The 27,260-nt window shown below is 39.2% G+C and overlaps 1 protein-coding gene across 1 annotated transcript in view; it reads left to right on the forward strand.

The window, feature by feature from the left end:
• The first annotated feature begins 305 nt into the window (after positions 1-305).
• The window catches only part of ppm1e (protein phosphatase, Mg2+/Mn2+ dependent, 1E), a 32,033-nt gene continuing 5,078 nt past the window's right edge, over positions 306-27,260 (forward strand). The window contains 2 exon segments of the mRNA XM_054626320.1: positions 306-487; positions 25,208-25,329. Of these exon segments, the coding sequence (XP_054482295.1) occupies positions 306-487; positions 25,208-25,329 (304 nt within the window).

Raw genomic sequence — 27,260 nt, forward strand, 5'->3', positions numbered from 1 at the left:
AGAGCATCTCATCCAAGTGTGCGTAAAACGTCTCCAAAACGTCTCCAAACGCATCCAGACGCCTCCAGACAAGCCTGACTGGTACCCACCTCCACCTGGTACTCCACTCTCATCCAGGTAGTCTGCTCCTGCACCCTACAGCCCCACATATAGTCCAGTCCAGAAGTCTTCCTCTTTTATTCTAAGCGCACAGCAGGGGGTGGGAGGAGGAGGAGGAGGAGGAAGGAGGAGGAGGAGGAGTGGTGGTGGAAGTAAGTGCATACTGACGGGCGGAGCTGTCTCTGTGTGTCCAGGAATGAGAGATGATGGCCGGCTCTACAGCAGAGGAGAAAACCTTCCGACGGTTCCTGGAGCTCTTCCTCCGGGAGATGAGGATGCCTCTGCAGGAGAGCGACCCTCCACCGATGCGTCCATTGTCGGACCTGGTGACCGAGGACGAGGTGGAGGGGGAATGCCTCGACCTGTGTCTGCAGCACCTCTATAAATAGTTAAGTGTCGACTTTTTATTGCATTTATTTTATTTATAATACCATTGCATGTTGTTAGTGTGAATGTTGTGTATTAAAATGTCACATCAGATAAACTGGGATGTTTTCACTCCATGCTGGGTGTGTCCAACACCAAGTTTGGACAAGTGTTTTTACTGAAACATGATGAGGAATTAAGAGATAAAGCAGAAGTTATTATTCTGTATTATAATAATATACTATTCATATACATGTCCTCTGCATTGTCTCTTTTATTCCAATGTGTGGTGTGGAGGTACTGGAGGTGCACAAAAGGTGAACCCCTGGTTCTTTTTGCGTAACAGCACGACGTCATGATGGTGTAGGAGGGAGGAGGAAGCCATCTTCATGCAGGGCTAAAAATAACCCCCCACCGGTCACGTTATTAGCCTCAATCGTTACAGACTCTTAAAGAAAAAAGGAATTCCGAGACACAGACTGAGCCGTCGGTGCTTTCTGTTTTTCTGGCTATAAATCCAGCTCATGACATATATATATATTTTTTTTTACACATTAGTGTCTAATGCTTAAAGACAAATGCATACATGTTATTAAGACAGGTTCTGTTTATAATATGCATGGTTTTAATGAGTAAGTCTCCTCAGAATCTGGTGTTTAAGTAACTGAGTTGGGGAGGAGAGAGCTCTGCTGCCTGGCCTGGTTTTATGAAATCTAAAATAGATGCAGAAACTGTGCTGGGAAGAACAAGGTGGAAGGACTCATCTAGGGCACCAAGTGGCACCAGGGGACTTCTGCTCTCCTGTTCCGAATGAAAAACTCTTATTTTATTTATTTTTTACTGGCCAGTTTCCCCACGCAGAGCTCATGCATGCTCATATGTCAGGACTCTGAAAAGGTCAGGGTGAGCTCCTGCAGGGATGGAGAGAGCATATGTTGCTGTCAGGTGTTTTTTTTTATTTTTTTTTACCTCAAACCAAGATGGAGAGCAGACCTGTTGGGAGCAGCAGTGTTTAATTCACTGCGCACTTCGTGTCGTCTCAGTCACGATTGTCCAGGTTTCATTGGCTGGTGAATGTACATATATATATATATATATATAAATATATAAATATATATATAAGGTCATTGAGTATTCAACATTCTCGCAGAGCTTCCCCTCCCCCTCACCATTCTGTGCTTACAGCATGCACACACACATTCCTGTTTACTGAAGATGACATTGGGAGAAATTGAATATATTTTTAGGTTTTTCTATCAAAACACATTTGGTACATTTAATATAAAAGGTATATTGAGTCAAATAAGATGTCTGAGAGGACTTCTCTATGTTTTTGAATCGTCTTTCATGCTTTTAGGTTGTAGAAAGTCCTCTTTTTGAAATAAGAAGAAGAACAAAACGCTGTAGAATGGATCAACAGACTGATAAATAGACAAAGATCCCTCTGAGCAACAGTTGAATAATAGAAGAAATCCCCAATCGTCGGTATAAGAAACTGGAAGCTTATATCATCTTAATGTGTGCAGATTCAAACAGGAACAGCTTGTGTATCTCAATAATGCAGCGTATTCAAAGCTGGAATTGCACTGACAACCTCTTCAATCTAACCTCTGAGTAGACTGCAGTTGCTTTTGCACGGCAGCTGGATTCTCTCGATCACATATCGCAAGAATCAAGACCAGACAATGACCTGAAGCTATGTGCGTGGTTGGAGTGTGTATAAGACGACACAGACACCATAGACTGTATATAAGAAGTGGACGTAGTCATGGTGACGTCGATTTGTGGACTGCGGTTTTGAAGCCTCGAGTTCGACGCTTTTGAACAGAAGTGGATGCAGATGAGTGATCTAGAGAGGCAGTATACGTCAATCAGTGTGTAGCCCCGCCCTAAATCATACCCTGCTTTATGGTCTGTTTGACTCTAAATGGAGCATCATTTACTAAATGAACATCATGCTGTATTGAAGAAGACTTGAAACTAGAGATTGAGACCATAAACTCATGTTTACAATGTTTACTGAGGGAATAAATCAAGAGAGAAGTAGAGTCATTTTCTCATAGACTTCTATACAACCAGAGGAGTCGCCCCCTGCTGGACAGTAGATAGAATGCAGCTTTCTGTGACCATAACGCTCCAGAAAGCTGAACACATTCACCGCTCACGTTCTGTTTCCTTTTGCCCAGAAATAACTCTAATGCAGACAGAGACAGACTAGCTGTTTCCCAAATGGTAATATACATTTGAGGTACTTGTACTTCACTTGCTCCGCGACCCATGAATAGTACAAGCAGTAACATATAATGGATGGATGTACTTCACTTGAGTGTCTTTATTTTCTGCTACTTCATACTTCTACTCCACAGAGTTGCACTTTTATATTTATTACATATATCTGTAGTTAAAATCACCCGTTATGTTGCAGATTTAGATTTTACATACAAAACAAATAAATTAAGAAAATAAAGCAGTTAATAATAGCTCAACCTCAACCAGCTACTACGATAAAACCATAAAGATTATAATAATAATATAACATCCCAAAAGGAGGCATCTAGCATAAGAAATACTCTCGATACATTCAATACATTTAATTGATTGCTTTTATTTTGTTCTTATACAGTTCTTGACTTCAAATGGAGTATATTTTACATTTTGGCCTTTTTTAATTTGACTTAATTAAACAATCTGAGTATTATTTCCCCAGTGGAAATTACAAAAAGTATTTTTTTAATACCTTTTTTTCACTGGGCTCCCTGACAACTTCAAGCCTTTAGATGTTGAACAAAGCTGAAACATGTTATTATTTAGAGGATGATTAGAGTTGTGTAATATCAGTGTTGTAATATCACTCATTTAAAATGGAGTCGGTCCAATCTGGCTTTTGTCAAACAGTCGTCAGCCAAACTTACCAAAATAACTACAGCTCCCTGCCGAAGTAAAATGTCCCTCTGTCTCCGTTTCCTGGCCAGGGAAGCATCTAATACAGTACATTTGGCTCGTTGGAGTCTATGAATCATTCTCTGGCCTCCGTCCATGGAGCAGTTTATCTTAAAGGACCCAACCAGGAGCCGGCCGATCCAGATGCTCACAAGGTCAAAAAGGGGCCCTCGTTTTTTTGCTGCTTTATGTACAAAGTTTTACAGTTTTTGAGCTTTTGGGATTTTGATATGATGCAACAGGAATGATCCAAAATCACCTTATGAATATTCCACAATGCCTTCCCCCCCCCGGACAAAAACAAGATAATATATCATGTGCGACAAATGACAAGATTATGAGTCTTGCGCTTTCAATCTTGTAGTGTGACATTTTTATTGCAGTGATAAAAGCCTGCAGATGGATGGATGTGCGGAGAGGTCGCTGTGGAAGGATGGGTCAACAAAACAACAGACTTCTACAACGGCAGATCGCTGTTTGTTTCCGACCGACAATCAACTCTTGGTTTTCTTTTAACCGTGACCACAATTCACCCTTGGCTAAGCCCCGTCAACCCGGCTGCCAGTCACTCAAGCTGTCATGGGCCAGGTTACCATGGAGACGACACTGTCACTAACTGCACTGAATATTTCATTTTGGGAAAATAGAGCGATTTCAGAGAGAAGCAGATAGAAGTGTTGAAAATAGGTGTTTTTGAAGGATATATCCAGGATGTCAGTGTGATTCAGCAGTGACATAGAAATGCTAACGCTAGTAAATGATGTGCTGACATACCCGGCTGAAGTTACCGCCACGGGATTTGACTTAAAAACCTAATGATTAAAAACGTATATCTCATCCAAACCTCTCCAGCTAACGAGTTTCACTATTACACAACGTTTAACCATGACGAGCTCCAAATCCACTAAACCAGAAAATCCGAAACCCTTGATGAGGTCAGAGCTGGACGATACTACGATATGATTGGCCATTCTGCGTTCGAGGGGCGGGACTTAGCCAAGGGACAATTGTTATAGAACCCTAATACAGTAGTATTATATATAATATAATGTAAATTTCCTTAGTAAGAATTGATTTAAGTTGATTAATGGCAACGTGAAAGTGATGAACCTACAGATAATTAACTTTAGTTCCCACTGCCCACAAGTTGCAAAAACCCCAGTTATTTCAGGTTTAACCAAGTAGATAATTCATCCCAAACCGTGATGTTTGTCTAAACCCAACTTCAAGATCACAAACTGAACCAGGACCTTTTACTTTGAACAGACTGTCGACCTCTATTACAGCACTTCAGCAGCTGATCTCAAAGGTTTTGAGTGCCGTCTTGAGCTGCTGGAGCGTTTAGGCTGGAGTCAAAGTCAAGCAGACTCGTTACAGATCACGTATCACCCCTCATTCAACAGCTGATACGCAATCTAATATATTAATTATGCTCCGTTAACATGGCCGCCTGCTGCCACTTACAGCTGTTGCTCTCTGGGCTTCACGTCAACGAGGTCCGATCCCTGCGTCTGCCACTCACTCCTTCACATCATATACATCAGTTGTCATGGTAACAGCCCAGGCGTCCTTGCAAAGAGTAATAATGGTGTTTTTGTACTCAGGACTGAATACTGCATGCCTCATGCTGTATGTGACAGTTTGATAACAGTGCTTCAGACAACAGCAGCGACAAAGTGAACAGGACACCAGGTTCTTTTAGATGTTATGCAGCTCACTTCTGCTCAGCTAAGAGTTTCAGAAACCTGGCAATAAATACAGAGTTTTTAATAAGTCAAACATCAAAGATTTCTATCTAATTTCTCACCATTTTAGACTATTTTTTACAAACAATCAATTGATTAATGGAGAATACAATCAACAGATTAATCCATGATTAAAATAATCAGTTAATAGTTCACAATGACCTCCACAGTAACATCCTGCTTTTACTTTAATGCATGAGTAATAATAATTTAATAATAGAATATATAATAGTAGAACAAAGTAATCTAGTAATTAAGTCATTTAATCAAGTAACATTTTCAATGCAGGACTTTTACTTGAGTATTTTCCCAGTGTTGTATTAGTACTTAAGGATCTGAATACTTTCTCCCATTGCTGTTGGTACCAAAAAAGTATTTAGGTTATCCAAAAGAAAACGTGACCGTGAGAAAACGCTGACGCTGGTAGTCGGACGTCAAATAAAACCATGCGTTCATGGCGTCAGATTCAGAGTTTTTTTGTCGCCGTTGGAGGGAAAACCTGCCGACTCGTGGGCCCTCAGACGATCACAGATGAGAACTTTTGCTGCGTATCGAAGCCGACTGACTGGTTTGAGTGTGTGTGTGTGTGTGTGTGTGTGTGTGTGTGTGTGTTTGTGTGGCGGACAGCATCCTACATGGCTGTCTACTGTAGCTGTGCTGTTGAGAGTAATGATAGTCGGAGGCAGCAGCTCTGGTGATTCATCCCAACGTGTCATTAGTTTGTCTCTGGGTTGAACAGCTAATAATAGACTTCTGCAAGAAGAGAGATCCCCTCTGTGTCTACTGAGAGTGTGTGTTTGTGTGTGTGTGTGTGTGTGTGTTGATAGGGGGCGGGTGAAGCACTTGGTGTGCTAGAATGAGTTCTGGGGGTGCGGACGGAGCTTGTGTGTGTGTGTGTGTGTGTGTGTGTGTGTGTGTGTGTGTGTGTGTGTGTGTGTGTGTGTGTGTGTGTGTGTGTGTGTGTGTGTGTGTGTGTGTGTGTGTGTGTGTGTGTGTGTGTGTGTGTGTGTGTGTTGAAAAATGATGCCAGTTAGGTTTTAATCCATTTTGCTCCAGGCAGCTGGGAGTCACATCTGAACAGAAGATGATGCAGTCGACTCCCTTTGAACACCGGGATCTTGTGTATGTGTATGTGTGTGTGTGTGTGTCTGTGTGTGTGTGTGTGTGTGTGTGTGTGTGTGTGTGGAGGGTTTATTCCCCAGTATGATTAAAATCAGGCTGATGTGTGAACTAGAATTACCGCCTCCGCCAACCAGTTACCATCCATATCCGTCCAAAAATGTCATCACTTCAACCTGTTAGATATTTGTGTTCGTCATAATTAGCTCTCCTGATATCAGACTGAATAATCAACTCGTTGCACCATCTTCAGTCCGACGTTGCCTCCAATCTAATCGATTTCCATGGAGGAAGGGGAGGGGTTTGATTTTCATTAACCAATCACAAGACACCAACGTGTTAAAACCATAAGATACTCTCTTAGAAATAAACGGTGCGATATAGAGCCACATAGGGTTCTTCGGCCTGTACTCATAGAAGAACGCTTTTAGTTCCTGACCAACGTCCACCTTGAACCCTTTTTGAGGGTTCTACCTAGGACCCAACATAAAGGTTTATACCTAGAACCATCTATGAAAGGTTCTACCCAGAACCCCCTACGAAAGGTTGTAAACCTGTATGGTGTATCGGTTCCACCAAGAAAACTCTCTGGAGGTTCTATTTGGAACATTTCCACCTTCTAATCTAAGGGCGCTAACAAGAACCCACCAAGGGGGTTCTACTGAGAACCCTTTTATATTCTGAGGTTCTCATCTAAAACTCCCCTAAGGGGTTCTACAGAGAACTATTTCATATCAAAGTGTTTCACCTAGAACTCAATGAGGGAGCTCTATGGAGAACCCTTTTATATCCAAGTGTTTCACCCAAAACTCCCCCAGGGGGTTCTACAGATAACTCTTTAGTATCCAAGGGCTTCATCTAGAACCCACCCAGGGGGTTCTACAGATAACTCTTTCTATCTAGTTCTGGTTCTATCTAGAACACTTTTATGAACCAAGAGTTTCATCTAGAATCCTAACATGGGAAATCCTTGAAGAACTCTTTCTTCTTTGGATGAAAAGGGTTCTTAGTGAAACTCGTAGTCTTAAAAAGAACCCTTGAAAACATTTTTTTGTCAGAAGCAAATGGTTCTGGGTAGAACCTCAGCCCTTCAGGAAGAAACGGTTTGTAAACCTTTATTCTAAGAGTTTCGCAAGTAAGTTAATTAGCTTCTCCACTATGAACTTTCTCATCTTTGACCAAAAAAAAAACAATGAGGGAAAAAATCCTTTTGTCAGACTGATGTTCGTCCCTCCAGTAGCGCTCAGAGACTTTGTTCATCTGTTATGGAGACGTCTGCTGGACCAAATCCTGACCAAGATATTTAATCAAACAGCTTTTTTGCCTCGTTTTGATATGAGGGTGAAACCGGCTTCACCTTCACGTCATTTCAGATTTTGTTAACGCCTCCTAAAAGGCCCCGGAGACGATAAGTACAGTAATTGTTCTTTTTTTTAGATGGCAGATCTTTTGTGTGCTAAAAGGCCTTGTGGGTTTTTATTGTTTGAGGCTGGATTCTTTTTTTTCTGAAATGAGTGAAATATTAACTCAACAATGGTTTAGATTATATTCAATGTGACATATATGGGTTACTGTTCTGAGACCAGACGATTGGTGGAAGTTCTCTCCTGTAAGATGTTTTAAGTTGGTACCTTGTGGAGGTTTTGACTGCTAATAGAACTATGGAACAGTGTTTTTTTATGAGTTTCGTATCAGGCATTACGTGCATCAATCTACATAAAATGTATTCTGTGTTCACTGGACTGTGTCACACCGCACGGTGACGGTTTTGGCAAGAATACACAAACTGTTATTGCCAAAGTATCGACCCTAAAAGATTGATCATGTCATTTTTTTTCTATCAAGATGAAATTTATTAACAAAATACATTTAATGCAAAGTTTAGTTTGAATAAAGAGGTCCGACGTCACTGACACTGTTTGTACAGACTGCTGATGAATTGATGATGACTTGAAGAGGAGTAAGAGGGGGAGTTAAATGACTTGAACACACACACACACACACACACACACACACACACACACACACACACACACACACACACACACACACACACACACACACACACACACACACACACACACACACACACACACACAAAGAGAGAGCTGATAGATAGTAATTGAGGGGAGAGCCTTTCTAGACCTCATTAAACAGAAACATCTCCTGCAGCTGTAGAGAACTATGGGGGTAGATCCGGCTTCCACCGGCTCACATGACACAGTCAAGTACCTACCCCCACACACACACAAACAAACACAACACACACACACACACACACACACACACACACACACACACACACACACACACACACACACACACACACACACACACACACACAGTGTAAGTGGTGTTTGCGGAGCTGCAGGTGACAGATTTATTAAAGGATAAAGACTGTAACATGACGTATGTTGTTTTCTTGTCCCACATTTTTTTCTTTGCCCTATTGGGGACTACAGATAACAATCAATATGTTTGATATCAATAATTAAAGTGATTTATTGATTAAAAAAACATTCTGCCTGCTGATTTAAACACTGTGAATTAAATTAGTAGATGACGTCAGAAGCAGCAGTTTAACCTTTTTAAATCTGACCTTCACGAGAATTGTATGTCGACTTTAGAGAACAGTTATCTCGAGACACTTTTCATATAAAATTCAATTTACACACAACATGCCCTCATGAACAAGCACTGGGGAATGTATTCAACTTTAAGAACATTTCTTAAGTAGGGTTTCGAATGCAGGACTTTAACTTGTAGTGCAGTATTTTCAAAGTGTGTTTGAAGGATCCTTTTACTCCAGCAAAGGATCCTGAATACTTGCAGCATTATTTTTGTTATGGTAAATGTTCAAAATGCTTTTGCTGCCTTCGATACAACCCAACCTCCAAACACAATTAGAACCTCATTACACTTTGTTTTATTAGTCATGTCCTCTAGTTCAAGGTCGAGCTCTCGCTTTGTTTGGAACAAGCAAACCCCTCCAGGGCTTTGATAATGAGGACTTCCCTCAGGCCGTCCTGCAGAAGTAGGATGCTGCACAGGAGAGAGGAAAACACTGACAGTACAGCAGGGTGTAGCAGCGCTAACGTCCACCTGCCCACACACACTCTCTTATCACTCCTACACTCCAGGGGCTGCTTTTCACACGTAGCTGCTGCTGCATCGCAAAAATAAAGTGACCATTTCATCTGTAGTAACATGGAGCAATTTGTACCGAATAAAAAAGCAGTTCACTTAATGAGCGATAAAATCCGCTTTTGAGCAATAAAATAGCATTAAATCTGATGAGAAATCACTCTGTACGAAGCTGATGCTGATTAATGAGGAAATGATAATTAATGAAAAATAGGGAGAAGAGATTTTTTTTTTTTTATTGTGTGCACGCTAGGTTGTGATTTTAATCTTTGCTGAAACACATGGACATGATTTTTGTCCTCAAATACAATTTGTTGTATTTGTTCTCCTTATTTATTTTAAGGTTACATCAAGGCCTGCAGCTTATGTCTTAAGAGGCATCCGTGTGTGTGAATGTTTCCGGTATATAATGATGTTATTATTAAGCTGGGGACTGTGTTGTCTCTTATGAACCATTGGAGCTTGAAAACACCTTAGTTACTGAGGAACTGTGTCTTTGTCCCTCACATCCCACTGGAGTATTCATTGTTTCCCTCTTGTGCACAACTATTGTCATTATTTATGATTCTGTGACAAAGAAATGGTCCCATGTAGAAGGAATAAAGTTATTCACAAATCATTTTGTCCCTCAAGACGGATGCTAATATGAAGACTTATCAAGTTGTAGGGGGGGTGACTTTTAGAAAGTGCCCTAGGCAGTTTCTCCAAGGATCTGAATAGACTCAGAACATGTATCTTCAACAGTTCGTATGATATCAACTTTAAAGGAAACAACTTTGTTAGGTTTAAGAAACAAAACTTCTTATTAACAGCAACAAAATAGCTTCTTTTCTCTGGACTCCTTAATTCATCATCCACCCTCCATTTTAATATAGTTTTTTTTTGTTGTTTGTTTTCTTTCCTATGTAGCAAATTAGGACTACAATCTAAATTTCGTTGTGCAACCCTGTAGTATAATGACAAATAAAAACCCTTTTAACCTTATAACCCTGTAGTTATGATAAGGAAAGATTGTGAAATACTTTTAAGTAAGGTTAAGTCAACAAAAATACTTGGTTGGGCAAACTCATGTTTACAATGTTTACTGAGGGAATAAATCAAGAGAGAAGTAGAGTCATTTTCTCATAGACTTCTATACAACCAGAGGAGTCGCCCCCTGATGGACATTAGAGAGAATGCAGCTTTAAGACACCTCAGTTTTTCAAAACATAATTAATTATCAATGTTGGAAGGTTGGATTAGCGGCGAGGCTTTTCATCCTTTTCTGGAAACTGAGGGTGTGAGGGTGTTTCCCTGGAGCTCAAGTCTTTCTTTTTGGGAAATTGTTTTGCCCTTACTCGAGAGTTGAAAGTAAAAAACATGAAAGGAAATGAGGGGGAGTATGAGAGGGAACAACATGCAACAAAGGTCTCCGGCGTTGTGGAAACGTAGTGGTTCATAGTATGAAGCCTCGAGCTTTCCAATTTATAAAAGAGGTCTATTAGCCTTCAACCAGCAGGATGAAGCTGTATCCTTGGAGAACGCTCTCAAGTATATCTGACAATATGCTCCCCTTTAATTAGAAACATCAAAAGGTCACGACCAGACCCGACCCAGCAGATGCTTCAGTACTATAGTTCATCTGCAGCGAGCGAACGTTGAGACGATTTTTTTGTCACTTCTGCAGCAGACAAATCAGACCATCCGCTGAAGTCCCACATGTACCGTCTCAGAATGAAGTGACCTCCTTTTTGAGCTGAACTAGTTTCAAAGACAACGGATACAGCTCTCGTTTCATTCAATGTACATAAAAAACCCCGAAAAAACATGAGACACCACTCTTAAAAGCTGTCTCTCCCCCACAAAGAAAACAACAATGCGAGCAGACGAAGCTTTAAATGAGAGTCGACATACTCTTTGGCACAGAAAGTCTAGTCTAGTCCTAGTTCTTTCACGCTACCATCTGTCTGTCCACTGGCTTTTCACTGTTTAATCAGAGCAATATGAAGCCAGGAGAGTTGATCCCTCTGGAGATATACATCCTCTGAGGCTTCTGGGAAGTAACTGTAGGGTATTTTTCTAGAGCGCCTCTGAAAATTGAGGCTGCTTGAGGCGAAGTTAGCCTCTTAAAAATAAGTTAAGATAAGTTTTTTCTGTGACTTTGAGGCATCCTGTCTTAGAAAAACACGGGTCTGGTAATGCACACAAAACCACATGAAGGTGCTTATCTTCAACACGTTCTGGGTGTTTTTAAAACTCCATCTGTCCTCGTCCTTGGCCGAGTTTGTCTCAGTCCAGTCATCCTTAAAAAAACGTCCTGTCCTCTCTTGCCTCCTAGCTCTGCTCTGTGCTATCCAAGCCTTTGAAATTAGTTGCGGGAGTAATCCCTTAATCAGAGTGTCTCGCTGGGATTACCACAGAAGCCAGCCACAGCGACTGGCCTCCACCGCCACTGGCAACTGTTGAGCCTGCAGTATTCGATTTACATCCTCCAACAAGTGCAGCCATGAAACAATTATGGTCAACAGAAGCTGTGTTTCCATTTGATCGTCAAGCAAATTTGAAAAGAAGCTCTATTTAACATTCAAAGCATTAATATAGCCTCAAACAACTATTTGCTATCTAAACCTAACCTCTTGTAACGAACACTGTCAGCTCTATTAGCTCTTTTATGCCGTTGTTAGCATCGTTAGCTGTGAATCTCCGGCTCTCCCTTGCCATGTTGAGAGCTGTTAAGAGGCAATCAAAATGATCCCAATCTCATATCTTGCACTTTTAAGCAAACTTTTATAATGTTGCACATAAAGAAATGCAAATTAGGAGTGATTTAACCAACTGGTTTGGAGCGACAATAAACTCAATTAGGTCAGAAGTTGGCGCTATAGGTTACACATGTAACGCTGTAAACTGCCAGTACGGTTGTGAACCGTAAACAAAACAAATTGGCTTTGCTATCTAACAATCTATAAAGGTAAAATTGTTCTTTCATTTCTTCAGGAATTTGTTTGACAAGCATTTGCACGTTATGGAAATACCCAAGAAGATGTCGAAGGTAGAAACAGCTAAAGGATTCTCGAAAAAAAAAAAAAAAAAAAAAAGACTTGAGACCACAAATTCATGTTTACAATGTTTACTGAGGTAATAAATCAAGAGAGAAGTAGAGTCATTTTCTCATAGACTTCTATACAAACAGACACTCGGCTGAACTGGATGTTGCTGCCTGATCGTTCTCCCCTCAGTCCGGCCTCTGTCTCTACATCCTCCTAGAACTGGGGAGTTAAATCTTTCCCAGCATGCACTTGGGAGAGGCCTGAGATGCACTCACAGTCATGAGTCTCCTATTCACCAGAGCTTTTTTAAAGAGGAAAGCCTGAGCAAAGCATGCAAATACAGGGAGAACATGCAAACTCCACTCAGGAAACTAGAGCCCTCTTGTCATGCGATACAAGCTGTGCTAAAAAAATACAGTTGTCTTTTCTTGTGACGACAAATGTAAAAAAAACTAAACATTAATACCATTTTATTTATATCTTAATGAAAATAATTTTGGGATACATTTTGGTATTATTTACAGAAGGAGGAGCAGAAGGTGTATATTTCACAATTGTATGTATTATCTGATTTATGGCTAAGTAATTGTAATTATATTGAATGCTTTTTTAAAAAAAGTGGATGAGTTAAACGGGGAAGAGGCTGCAGGGACTTTTACTTACAGTCCTGTGTTGCAGTGCGTTGTTTGTTCATGGTTCATAGCATTGGACTGTATTGAATGGAGGATCATCCGTCTTTCAGCAGTGGCTCACATTGACGTCTCTAAAACAGGCGCCTTAATTAATTTCAACTCTGGAGAGGCCCCATTTTTGGAAGTGCAGTGACCTTGAAAAGTGTGCAGTGTCCTCCTTTCCCTCCTACAGCGTTATGGATCGACACTTTCTTTCTGGGAGCTTTTCCACTCTGCTGCTGCTGCTCCAGAGAGCTGGAGCTGTCTTTTGTTATCACAAGGTGCCCATAATTCAAATGATGAGTCACATGATTGTGGAGCTGAATGCAAAGTAGTCATAGTCCAGGATCCGTACCTGTCCGCCCTTGAAAAAAATGAATCTGAAAGCTGCTGAATAGGTGGAGAAAAGGAAAAAGTATTTTGACTCTAAAACCCCATCCTTATTGGCTAAGCCTTTTTATTTTTGCTCGTTCCAGTTATATCTGTCTGTCATTGTTCTGCGTTTTATAATGTAATCTATTTTTACCTAATTACTTGCATAGAATATTAATTTGTCCAAATGAGCACCTGGAGAAGGTGTGATCATACGGTGTAATCATAGTGATGAAATAACTTGAATTAAATACATTTTAGGCTTTGTTTTTATTAATAATAAGGTTGTATAAATAACAATAATGAGATCATAAATTAAATCACGTCAGCCCAACATTATATTTTATTATAAGTAAACATACTCATGACTTAGCAGTGAGGTCGTTAAATGGAAACGTTTTACTCTTCATGATTATCTTTATTAATGGTTAGTCTGTCAAATATTTTTATGATTTATGTTTTAATCATTAAGTCTGAAAGGGAGAAAAACTTATTTTGTTGGTCCAAAACCAAAAGTTGTTCACTGTAAGACTAAAATATTTGCATTTTAGAAGATTAGAAGTTGGCTTTATAAATGGCTTAAATAATGAATGTCACATAGCATTGTGCTGGAAGGTTTGTCCCCAGTGGTTTCAGATTTTCCACTGCTGATGCCGATAAATACTTTCTCACTGAAGACAAACACCAGATGTTAGTGGTTGTTTTTGTTAAGTTGGAAAGGAACCAGGCTGGTGAATGTGTAGAAAGCTTCAAGTATCTTTGGACAGTAACAGCCTCTAAATTGACCTTTGAGGAGAATTGTGAGATTCTCTGTAAAAAGGAAAGATCAGCAGAAATCTGTTCTGTTGTCTCAGTGACCACGATGACCGTCTTTTATTGGATAAATATTGTCTCTTTCTCTTGTGTCATGGTTTGACAAACCTCACTCTGGAAAAAAAACCTAAATTGTCAAGTTGAGTTCATGCAACTCAACTCAAGACACTTAACTCATATTGTCTCTGGTGTATGAATGCGTGGGAACGATCAGACGGTCCTGATGGGCAGGTGGCACCTTGCATGGTAATGTTAAAGCACTTTGAGTGGCCGGAAGACTAGAAAAGGGCTGTACAAGTCCATTCATCATTTACAATAATTTAATCAGCATGAGAGGAAGCACTTAGCCCTCGACTGAGTGTGTGGAAATATAATAACTGATACTATTTTTGATTACAATTACTTGTTGTACTTCACTTGTTTGGATGAGTCTGTATCGCTGGGATGTTTTAACCCACAATGTTATGAAGCATCTCCCACCTGCACAACAAATATACCTTAAGGGTCTAATAAAGGCCTTTAAATCAATGCATTTGTGTATTCTAGTCAGCACACATGCAGGATGAGGGTTTTTTAAAGATGAAAAATGGAACATAAAAGCTTCTCAAATTTTAAATGCACAATAAAAATGAGATTAAAATGTGACTAACAAATAACTCAAACGTTAATAAGACTAAAACCAGTTGCAGAATGAACACTGTAGGCTAAATTTCTTTGCATATTTTTAAATGAAAGTTTTGTTTTACGCAACACAGGATGTCTATAAACAGATATCAGTGTATATCAGTGTATATATATATATATATTGTGGAGCTGAATGCAAAGTAGTCATATTCCAGGATCCGTACCTGTCCGCACATATACAATCTTTATTCTTATATGTGAATAAAGCTGTTTCAGTGCTGAGCACTTAAAGCCAGACTCTAAAATACTGAAAGATTACATAAGAACTGAGCTGCTTAACATTTTTTTCTATGATTTTAATTACAAAGTCAGGATTTTAAATTTAGTTTGTTAAGCATTACCGGGTCGAGGTTACATTTATTTAGGAGACGTTTCACAACAGCCGTTTCCTGCCAGTGTGCAGAGAGCGGTTCACAATCAACCGGCGTTTTCATCCTCTAAGTCATTTAATACTCCGTTTAAAACAGATGGTCGGGATCAGGTCAGCACGTTGAAGCCTTGAAGTGACGTTTCTTTTTGCACTTAAAAGATTTCCCTTTTGACAGCTTTGACTGCGGTGAGCAGGACGTCGGAGAATATCAAGGTGCGATAAATGATAAATGAGTCCATTGCAGAAAGAAATGTTTGAATCTTTTTAACCAACATGGCTGCAGCAGAGAGGAAGAACAGGATGAGAGGATTGTCAAGGTGTTCATGACAACTAAAATGGCTTAATCCTACTAACACATGTTTCCTGTGATGAAAAGCAGCTGAAAATACTAATACGAAAAAATAATTCCCCCTTTAAAGTAGGATTTGCTTAAAAACTACATTTCCCATCTGTTGTAGAAAATTGCTTTTTTGTGACTTCTGTTTACTGGTTGCATAAAAAACAACATGGCGACGGTCGTAATCCAAGATGGCCGCCGCGAAATTGCCAACTTTAGGTTTCAAAACGGCAGTCCACAAACCAATGGATGACGTCACAATGACTACGTATACTTCTTGTATACAATCTATGATATAAACAAAAAGAATAAGGGTATTTCCCAAATGCATAGGAACATAATCAGGACAAATAAAACTTGATTTTTATAGTTGAGCATTCACCGTTTTTTGTATAAAGGGTGTCAAAATGAATGTGGAGTCGCTGCTGAAGATGTGGCAACACAAAAGTTTCATTATTCATGTGAAACTGCTTCAATTAAAAAGGAGCTTCCAGAGAGATAGTTCAGGTCAGGGCATGATGGGGCTCTCACCAACCCAACCACTGATCCAGTTGGTGGATTACATAATACCGCCTTAAGGCTTTGTGCGGAGCAGCGCTGGGCCTGCTCACAAAACCTCACAGGGAATCACATGCAACTTCTCCCTGTGTGGAGGCCGGAGGCTTTTATCTGCAAACTACACTACAACAGGCACACAACGATTTCACAAACATGACACATGCAAACCTTTAACGCCTCATGTTTTTTTGGCTGCTGTGATGTCTTGTTGAAATAGTAGATTCTCTGCCTACACAACACTCAGACATACTGCAGGTTTTTTTTTTCTTCTTCTCGTTTTATGACAGATTAGACACGCCTCTCTGCAGCCAACATTGTGCACTTCATCGTTAAGTGGAACACGGCAAATCGCAAGTGCATGCAGCAGCACTCTGTGATGTCGCCGGTCATTTATTTCAACGCCGTTTGAAGTGCACGGTGTTACATAAGCAGAGCTCCGAAAAAAATGTAATAAATAAAAACACATCCAGAGGTTTACTTATGTTAAAAACTGCTGAGAGGGCAGAACACACTTTTTTTGTTGACATCTGCTGGTCTTCAGCTGACGGCTAACAACGCTGTTCAGATCTCACTGTTTACTGAAGACGAGCTTCTGTTGTAATATTGTCAGTGAGACACAGAGGTGGAGGAAGTATTTACATTTACTGGAGTAAAAAGTACTACAAAGTAAAAGTACTGCATTGAAAATGTTGCGTTAAAGTATGTAAGTACTTTCAGGAAAATGTAGTTTTAGTATTAAAAGTATAAAAATGTCCTTTGAGATTATGACTCATAAATTAATGTAAAAGCTGGATTTTGCTTTTGTAGTTGTTGAGCTGGAGCTCATTTTGAACCAGTAATTAATGATTATTCTCATTATGGATTAATCTGCTGATTATTTTAATACATTATAGTCAATCCATGTGACAGAAACGACAAATATAATGAGAGTAAGTAATAGCACTAATGATATCAGAATTAATAAAAAGAAAAATGATTTCTACTAACAGCAGCAGCACTGGATATAACAAAATTAACGTTTCATATCAACATTTCTACATTCCTGTAGATTAATATTATATTATTTAACCATGTTTGCTGTTTCGAAACTGGATTGTCATTTAAATTAAGTTCAGGCAACAAAACTATTTGGTTCAGGTTTATGACCGTCTTCAAACAAAGAAACTAAGTCGACTAACACTTGTACGATTTTGTTGATTAGTTCATTTAATCGACAGATCTGTAAAATTGAGTTTCTCCACAAAGAATCACACAAAGCAGCACTTAAACCAGAGATGTGCAAAATAATTTGGATTTAGTAAAAGATCATGGTTTGGATAAAAATAAAAAGCCTTTGTTACTTTTGGTTTAACACAGGACATGAACATCAGTCACCTGGGTGAAAGTCCTGTGTATGACTTTGATTACATGTACTGTATATGTGATACATCAAAAACAAACGTAATCTGGGAGACTTTTTTTGTACGGGAACGTAACTTTTAGGAGACCAGGCTGTGAGATGTGTTGATGTTTAGGATGAAGTGTTTCCTTTATGTGTACAAACATATGATGATCTTATAGAATATGATGCATTGATGTAGCTTAAACTAACCTACAGGATATAAAGGTGTTAAAATGCAACGTACACATTAATGCAGCATTGATTTACTCTTGGTTGTGTGAAAAATATATATTTTTTGTTGATTTGCAGCAGTTCAGATGAAGCATCAGTGAATTCCTACAGCTAACCATTAGATACCAGAAAGCCCAGGAACAGACTTCAGCGCCACATGGTGTGTGTGTTTGTTTGTGTGTGTGTGTTTGTTTGTGTGTGTGTGTGTTTGTGTGTGTGAGTGGACCAAGGAGACAAATTAATTCATCAAAGTCACTTGAAAGCCATCTTAGGGGTGAAGCAGCAGTAAAAAGCTATGATTTACTGGCTCTCGCTGCGTTATGTAATCCTTTTATGCCCTCTTGAGAATTCTGTGCTCACATAACAGCGGTTGTTAGAAACACACTGAAATATCTTCTTTTTTTTTCTCTGTGAAATGGAAATAAAATAAATAAATATGTGAAATAGCCGAAAGGATTTTTCTCCTTCTTGGAAAAGGAATGAGGAATTTCTGGTACACGACGTTTGCCTCCTCACCTCCAACTTGGCACAGAAAAAGGCTCAATATTTGTAATAATGAAGTGGGAGCTTGTTTCCGTGGGTTTGGCAACAGGACGACTGACACCATTAACTGTCAGTCACTTGCTTCCGTGTTGCTATGGGAACAACCTTGTTGCTCCACGCCGGGGCTAATTCTGTAGAAAAGAGCGAGCTTGTAGAAAAAGCAAAAAAAAGCATGGCTGCGTGCATGAGTCATCCGCTAACACATACACTCAGAGAGCAGCCTGTCGAAGCCTCGCTGCACGATTATTGTAGCTGAACGCACCACAAGGGAGAATAAAAGCTACACCCGACTGTGGTGGAGGAGGCAGGAACCACCTCTGACTCCACATGGTGTCAACGGTGAAAGATGCAGCCGGGGAACGTTGAAACCGGGCGGAAACAGGGGGGTTAATGTTGTGAGAATTAAACTGAAGATTAATACGATGTATTAACAACTATTCTGATCATTAAGTCATTTTTTTTAAATCATACATACCCAATGTTCTCTAGCGTTTGTGTCTTCAATGTGAGGATTTTCTGATCCAATCTGTTTTATATCAATGAATATGTTTACATGTACAAAATATTCTGCTTTTTTTACCCCTCTTCTGACAAACGCAAAATCCTTTTAAGGTGGCATCCAAAAAATCTAAATTCTGCATAGTTCATGTTTTTTGTGTGTTTGCAATGGAGAAATCCCGGAAAACAGACTTTTTTTTTCAGGGAATGTGGCCACAAAGAGAAACCCAGTTCATAAGACAGCAATTTTAAAATTGCAATACTTTCATTATTGGGCCATTGGCTTAATCACCACTGTTATGGTAAATGGACTGTACCTGCTTTTCTAGTGTTCCGACCACTCAAAGCGCTTTAACACTACATGTCAATCACACATTCACTCACTAATTGCTACCATGCAATGTGCCACCAGTCCATCAGCCAATTACCTATTCCCACCCACACATATAACAAAGGCAGATGCTTCAGGGTTCAAGGGACACATTGAAATGGATATAACATACATTTATTAAATTAAAGTATTCGAGATTTGACACTTTTTAAGCTCTCAAAGCTGTTTACATGGCTAATTAAATAATATATTCCACTTATAACTTCCCGTTTACATGCCACCCCTGCATTCTCAGATTAACATAAAATAGATTAACATAATGCTGTTCATCCTGCTGCTACACCCTTACATTTCTTTCATAATGTCTTAAAGTAGGTGGGTTTTCCTTACATTCCGATATGTGGGCTTTATCGTTCGGGCATAAATCTCTGCAAACTTTTGGCTTTCCTTTTGTTAGTACCATAGACTGTATATAAGAAGTGGAGGTCGTCATCGTGACGTGACCCATTGGTTTGTAGACTGCCGTCTCTAAGCCTCGAGTTCGGTGATTTTACTATCGTCATCTTGAATTATGGCCATCTCCGTGTTGTTGTTTTTTGCATCCAATGCACGGAGGTTACCATATTTGGAATACTCTGCTTTATGGTCTGTTTGACTCTAAATGGAGCATCATTTACTAAATGAACATCATGCTGTATTGAAGAAGACTTGAAACTAGAGATTGAGACCATAAACTCATGTTTACAATGTTTACTGAGGGAATAAATCAAGAGAGAAGTAGAGTCATTTTCTCATAGACTTCTATACAACCAGAGGAGTCGCCCCCTGATGGACATTAGAGAGAATGCAAGTTTTAAGAAGATTCGGCATTGGCTTCACTCGGCAGAACCGGAGGTTGCCGCCTGGTTACAACACACAGAGCTAGCCGTAAAAAGAAGCTGTGTGTTGAAAAGACGCATATTCTGAATGCACTGTATACAAGAAAGTCTACACAATGCTCCTAAAACCTAAATAATATCCACATATTGCACATGTCTTCATTTGAAATAATGGAATATTACTGTGCATGTAAACGTAGTAATTGCCGATCTTTTGGTTATGGACAGTTTTTTGCTGACAAAACAAGTTATTTGAAGACGTCACCGTGGGAAACACCTGAGAATCTGGAATGGACATTTTCTTAATTAGATTGTTATTGTATAAGTACGAGTACAAGTACTGAGACAATGCAACACAGTTTAGCATCTCAAAAGAGGTGATTTAAATAGGTTAAGTTATTAAGAGATAGACGGAACAAACACATTGTAAAAGGGAGTTTTGGAGGGAAAGCATCTCCCTTCCATCACGACCAATGTACGATTGTGCTGCCCAGTGTAACCAGTGCTGTGTCGTTTCTCTAGTCGGTCGTGTTGTTGCAGTGCGGCTGGTGTGAACTGAGATTAAGCTCTCCTTTTAATCCTCCTCCGCTCCACATGACCTCACTGTGATGCACGAGCCACAGGGAACCGCCATTGGTGCGCGGCGTGTTCTCCTGTGTGACCTGCAGCCAATCAGAGGCTCCGAGCTCAGCATCCACCCCCACAGGGCAGCCAGTGGTGGAACGAGAGAGAGAGAGAAAGAGAGAGAGAGAGAGGGGAAGGAGGAAAATGTTTCTATGAATGGAAACATGGAGGAGAGGACCCTTGTGACGAACAAACCCAAATACTGGCAGTCAAGCCCTCCTCTCCTGATCTCTATCTCATTTATTTCTTATTTTATCTCTGGTACACCCTCACTTATAATTATACATCTCTTTTTATTTTTATAGCATGTATAATGTAGTAACAGAGACATAACTAGCCTTTACTATGCAGCTTAAATTAAAACGCTCCTACCTCAAATATAGTGCTGTGTGCAAATACTGCACATTTTGGAAGTTGTGTCTGTTTGTAAAGAATACTGCAGAAAATCTTGCAGATGATATTGAGTAAAAACATATAAATGCGATGCCATTCTCTCTGTCCAGCAAAGAGAAATTGAATAAAACATATTATACTTATCCATATAATCCATCTGGAAAGGATATGCTTGCATGTCTGAGCTCTTTGTGAACAGCGCTGGATAAAATAACCATATTTTGTTAAAGTTAACCCACTATTAACGGACCCTGGATACATTTAAAGTGATGATTAAATTCACAATCCATCTCTTTAAGAATAAAAACAACATATTCTACCCAAAGAGCTGCCACATTTCCCAGGAGGTTTTGATGGTTCCTGCATTACGGGCTCATGCTTAAACTACTCTGTTCCTGATGTCTCATTCTAGCCCTTGACCCAGTTTGAGAACAAAAATCAAGGACTCAATGAAAAACAATAAATTAAGACTGGATATACATATCTGGTCCAGATAACCACGAGTCATTTGGACCATGCCTATTTTTAAAACCGGAGATTTTCCACCTTTTTAAATCCCTGAATGTTGGCACTGGTCGTAAATCATGAGGTGTCGGATCATCAAGTGTGTATTGGGTCTTACTGTCTAGCCCCGACTCTTTATTGTTTAAATGTTCATGCATGATGAGGAAAAATACACCACATATTGTCTGTATATACTGTGAGGCAGTGTCTGGATGTAATGAGTAATTTAACTATTTCTGTACATAAGATGGTCGTCAGTGAAGTTATTTGTAGTTTCTGCGGTTGCCATGGAGAGAGGAATATTCCCTGTTGTGTCTCGTCTTTACATTTTAACTTCTTCCAACACTTCAACGTACCGAAGACGGCAGAGAGAGGCAGATTATAACTGCAGATATGAAAAGTGAACTACAGTTTGTTTTTTGTTTTTTTGATAATAGTAAATGCAAATCAAGATATGGAAGTTTAATTTCAAGTGAAACACAGTGTGATTTGCAGAACTGCTTGTTATGTGTATGTTGGGCATATTCTGAAGGGTACATATTAAATCTTATATTTTCCTGTGCCTCCCAAACTGTTGCTAAATTATGCATTATTTAAATAAGTAAATATGTTAAATGTGTAGGCTTTTGTTTTAACAGGAAGTTTAGTTTCTATTTTACAAACTAACTGTGCTGTTTTACTTCCTCTTATGTATTCAGGCCTTTCTTGGGGAAAGCACAGAGAGAGCGTTTATCCAGGAAAAACACTGTGAAGGCTTTGTTTCTCTGCCCACTGCAGTTACACCAACTTTGCATGTTTAACAGATGAGCTAAGAGGTCTGGCAGGCACAGGAATAACGAAGCACGTCAGATGGATGCTACGAAACAAAAAAAACATGGACCAAGAGTTTATAATCTAATCTTAAAATGAACTATAATATGTTAATATGTTCTGTTTGTTAGTTAGCTGGCAATGAGCAGAGCTGAATTCATTAAGGATGTTGAATGTCATTTTAACAGAAGAGCCACAGAGGCGCTTCTCACAGTTAATAAACAATCATTTAATTGTGGAATACGTCCCCGTGTTGTACTCAACCAACCCCAGTTATTTCACTTAGATAAATTAAATGCACCACAATGACTATTTCAAGTGTGCAGCATCACATCACCCAGCATGTTATTGAGCTGCTGCACTGCTACGTTTTAAATGAATACCAACCAGCAAGGGCTACATTTATAGTTGTATAATAATACAAAATAAAATGTCTGAAAAGATAGGGATGTGTTTAGTGGGTAAATCTTGGGATGCACTTTATTTTAACATAATGATAAATGCTCTATGATTGGTCTGTTTGTAAGTAAGTTTATGTATGTTAAGAGTTTATACTGTATTTAATCACTGTAACAGACTCTTTACAGTACTCTTACCTACACATAATCATTACAATTGTCAGCATGCTAGCGGTTAGCATAAGCTAATTGAAAGGATTACGGCTTTCACAGACGGCAATTAAAAACAGTGCTTTTTGTTTTCTGTAGCACGAAAGCATGGTGGAATTAGCAAGATAGCTAGCCAGCAGCTAAATGAGTAAAAAAAACAAAAAAATTCATGCTTCATGTACACACTCTTGTCACAGCGTAGAAAAGCACATTTCTTAACACTGATTCTGCAGATGTTGTCACGTGTTGATGACTTAGTTTCAAGTTTTTGTTTTTACTTTCTAGAGGTTCTAGAGTTTGTAAAGAGTTGGCATTTCTGTCTGATATCAGGCAAATTATCTCCAACTTGTTGTCCCAATTAATCAATCAATCAAGATTCCCAACCGAATGAATGCAGAGAAAAAGGGTCAGCGTATTCTCTCCTGATTGCAGCCTTGATTTTGACCCGCTTACCCGACCTGACCTATGAAGTTATATTTGATTGTTTCATGAACGAGCCAAAATCCAAACTCAACATACCACCTTCCTGAAGTATTTGTACATGTATCAAGAAGTAGTATTAAGGTATGACTGGCAGCAGATTACCATATTTGTCCAGGACAGGCATGAGTAAATCATTTTTATAGTTCTTTTAATCATACAGCACTGAAGCTTTGGCCATCGATCCGTAAAGGGATTTATTACTGACAGCAAGGTGAAGCAGTGAGAATATTCTAAATATAGTACAGTACACTGATATTGATGTTTTTAGGTGTCTTAAAGTACATCAACAGCAGTACATTGCTTTTCTCCACTGTGTCCATCCACTGTAGGTAACACATTTCCAAACAAAATCTGAACTGTCCCTTTAATTAAAAAAAAAAAAGAAAAAGCTGTAAATGTCAGTTCAGGTTTTTTTTTGTTTTTTTTTACAAGGGTCAGCATCCAGAAGTTGCGTTACCATGGTTACCTGCATCTGGAGGTGACCCAGTTATCTTCGTGACCCGTGTACAGAAAGCCTTCAGTCCTTCAAACAACACCCTCCTCCTCCTCTTCCTCCCCCCCAACACTAACGTTAACCTTAAGAGGAGCAGCACACACAGCTCTCAGATGTGTTGACGTACCGTTGCACTCAAACTGAGCTGTTATGTCCTTTTTTTTTTCTTTTCTTCAAGGCACAATTACTGAAATAAATTAGGCACATTACTGGCACCAGCTCGCTCCAGCTGACAGGATATCTGTGTTTGTGTTGCTAACAGGAAGTCCTAATTTAACTCAGTTAAAAAAAGTATTAAATGTAGTATCCAGTGATGAGATGCTTATTTTGATTGTTTGATCATTCAATGTTAATACACTGTATTTTTAACCCAGGGATGAAATTCATGTTATGTCAATCTTAAATGTTGCTTGTATTTGAATAAGCATTTTATCTGTTATTTAATATGGTAACGTTCCATTAAGAAAAACAGATATTTGATGGCAAATTTTTCAGATAATCCAATTGATTTAAAAATAAAATGTTTTGTTTTTCATGAACTTTTTATGCCAAAAATAATCGTCAAAAATTAGCAGGAATTTAACTTCAAGCGTCTTACTTTTTAATGCATCAACAAATTGGTCAAAACTTGAACCAGAATTAAAATTCCTGTATATAATGTATAAAGTATATCAACATAGAATTTAATAGATCGGCCCAATTCTCACTGATAATTGATCCGGCTATTTGAGTAGGTATTGGGCCGATATCAGATATCAGTATCGGTGCGTGGGTAGTCTTGTGTTGACATAAAGATTTCTGATAAGGATGCATTAAATTAGTTTTTTAAAGAACAGTGATCAAGCTCTGCAATGTATCTGACATTGTACAGTTAAAAAAACAAGCTTGTCTGTGCTCTCATGGGACTACCTAAAACATATATTTGACATTTCTGTTTTGCAATTGCAGACATACTGTATATGCATGATTGATACCAATATTTGTGTTAACATCTGCCATGTCAATGTCTCGTACTGTACTTCTGTTCTTAAGACCCTAGGAATAGCAAAACCACATTGTTCTTCAGTGCAATAAACCGGCTTAATGATAGAAGACATCGTTAATCTCCACAGAGGATTATGGTGATATGATTTTTTTCTTTCCTGACCCATTCATAAATCTTTCGTCTCCCCCTCCACCACAGTAACTGTCCCTGCTCCCTGGCTGCAGCGCTGGCCCGAGCCACAGCAGACAGCCTCCTGCAGACGGACCTCACCATCCACCACCTCAATAAGGCCGTGGAAGATGGAGCTGACCCGTTACCACGTGAGTCCCCCGGGGAGTCCACGAGACTGCTCTCTCCCTGTCTCACACACACACACACACACACACACACACACACACACATACACACACATGTGTATAGAAGAACAGACAAATTAGGTCTCCCACACACACACTTACACAGCAGGCTTCTAACCACCAGGGCTTTGTCCCAGTTCTCCCCCGCAAAAAGGCTACATTAAGTGGTATTTGACCACTAGAGGGCAGACCAAAACAAACCGACAGGCCAACTGATTCTTATTAATGTGATCATCAGGATTTGACTAATCAAATTCTCATTAAAGTGGCGGTCTAAATACTATTATAAATACCTCAACTGTACTAAACATTAAACGCCTTCTCTCCCATATAATGGGACTATATGTCACTCTGCTCGTTGTAATCAAAGCGCTGAAATACGTTTGAAAAACTCAAAAACTATGTCTCTTTCCATTAGTGGTGCAACGGCTCATAAAACTCACAATTTTTTCACAGATCATTACAAAAGAAAAAAAGGGTGCAAATATAACTTTTAGAGATCCCTGATCCTGTTTTGTTTTTGCTGCAGATACTAAATGCCGATCATTGTTGATCCATATTTCTATTTTATTAAAGCAGCTGGTTTACGAGGGTGCAGACCCTTTTTTCGCCACCGTCCCAAAAAATCATTTAACTGCTCTGAAGTCAGTAAACCCTCAAAACTTCTGAATGTTATCCTTTTTTATAGTCTAAAAACTACACTGGCCAGCTGTTTTAGAATTTCATTTTTTTTTTTCATCAAATGAAAAATATTTGTGACCTTTTCTACAGTTTAATGTAGAAATGGGCTTGGACGGACTAACATGTGGTTGGTTTTGGTCTCTTCATGGGATTTGTTTATAACAGTATTGCCAGACTAAGACAGGTCAAGTGGAGGATAAATCTCCCCACAGAGATTAATATATTATTACTTAAGTTTAACTGGTAAACATCATAATAAACGGCAAGCTTAAACACATCAGTGGTGGAAGAAGTACTCAGATACTCAAGTAAAAGTAGAAATATCACATTTTAAAAATGCTCCATTACAAGTAAAGGTCCTGAATTCAAATGTTAGTTAAGTAAAAGTACATAAGTAGTATCAGTAAAATGTACTTCAAGTATCAAAAGTAAAATTACTCATTATGCAGAAAGGCTTTTGTCAGTGTTTTATTCTTATAGAATATTATATTAATCCCTTTTTTTTTTTTATAACTAACGAACATGTAAGTTCTTCAACATGGAGACAATTAGAGATATTTTGTGTACTACTGTTTTTTCAAATGTAGAAAGTGTCAAATACATGTAGTTAGGTAAAAAAGTATGATATTTCCATCTGAATAGTAGTGGAATAGAAGCATAAAGTATGTCAAAATGAAGTACTTGAGTAAATGTACGTATTTACATTCCACCACTGAGACACTGAATTTGATGGGAGCAATCTTTGCTGTTTTTCTTGTGTTGTAGCAAACATTTTAGGTTATCTTGCATTAATCAGGGTGCCGATTGTTAAAAACACATAGCGTACTGACTGGAGAACAGTTGTGCAACCTTGAAATGTTGATGGCCTTTAACTGTTCTTCACTTCGCTGTGTGAGCTTTCTCAAAGTAAGAACGTCTTGTGTTGCATAACAGCCGATCACAGCCTGTTTGATGCTGCTTCACTGCTCTCTACTGCTTTTTTAACCTTGAGCTGTTTGCAAGGTGTTATGGGTAAAGCCTTGAAGTGAAGTCTCGTATCGAGGCGCTGTTTGATGTCCGTGTACTTATTTAGAAGGTGAAGGGAGGAAATGGGACACAGTGTAGGCCGGCCTGTCTCCGTCTCGCTGATACATTATTTGGGAGAGCAGCGTGAGAGAGAGAGGACGACGGCAAAGACGAGATAGACTGTTTCACCTGCAGCTAACATTAGTAGG

Source organism: Anoplopoma fimbria, chromosome 24 (genome assembly GCF_027596085.1).
Source record: "Anoplopoma fimbria isolate UVic2021 breed Golden Eagle Sablefish chromosome 24, Afim_UVic_2022, whole genome shotgun sequence".
In the NCBI taxonomy this organism is placed as follows: domain Eukaryota; kingdom Metazoa; phylum Chordata; class Actinopteri; order Perciformes; family Anoplopomatidae; genus Anoplopoma; species Anoplopoma fimbria.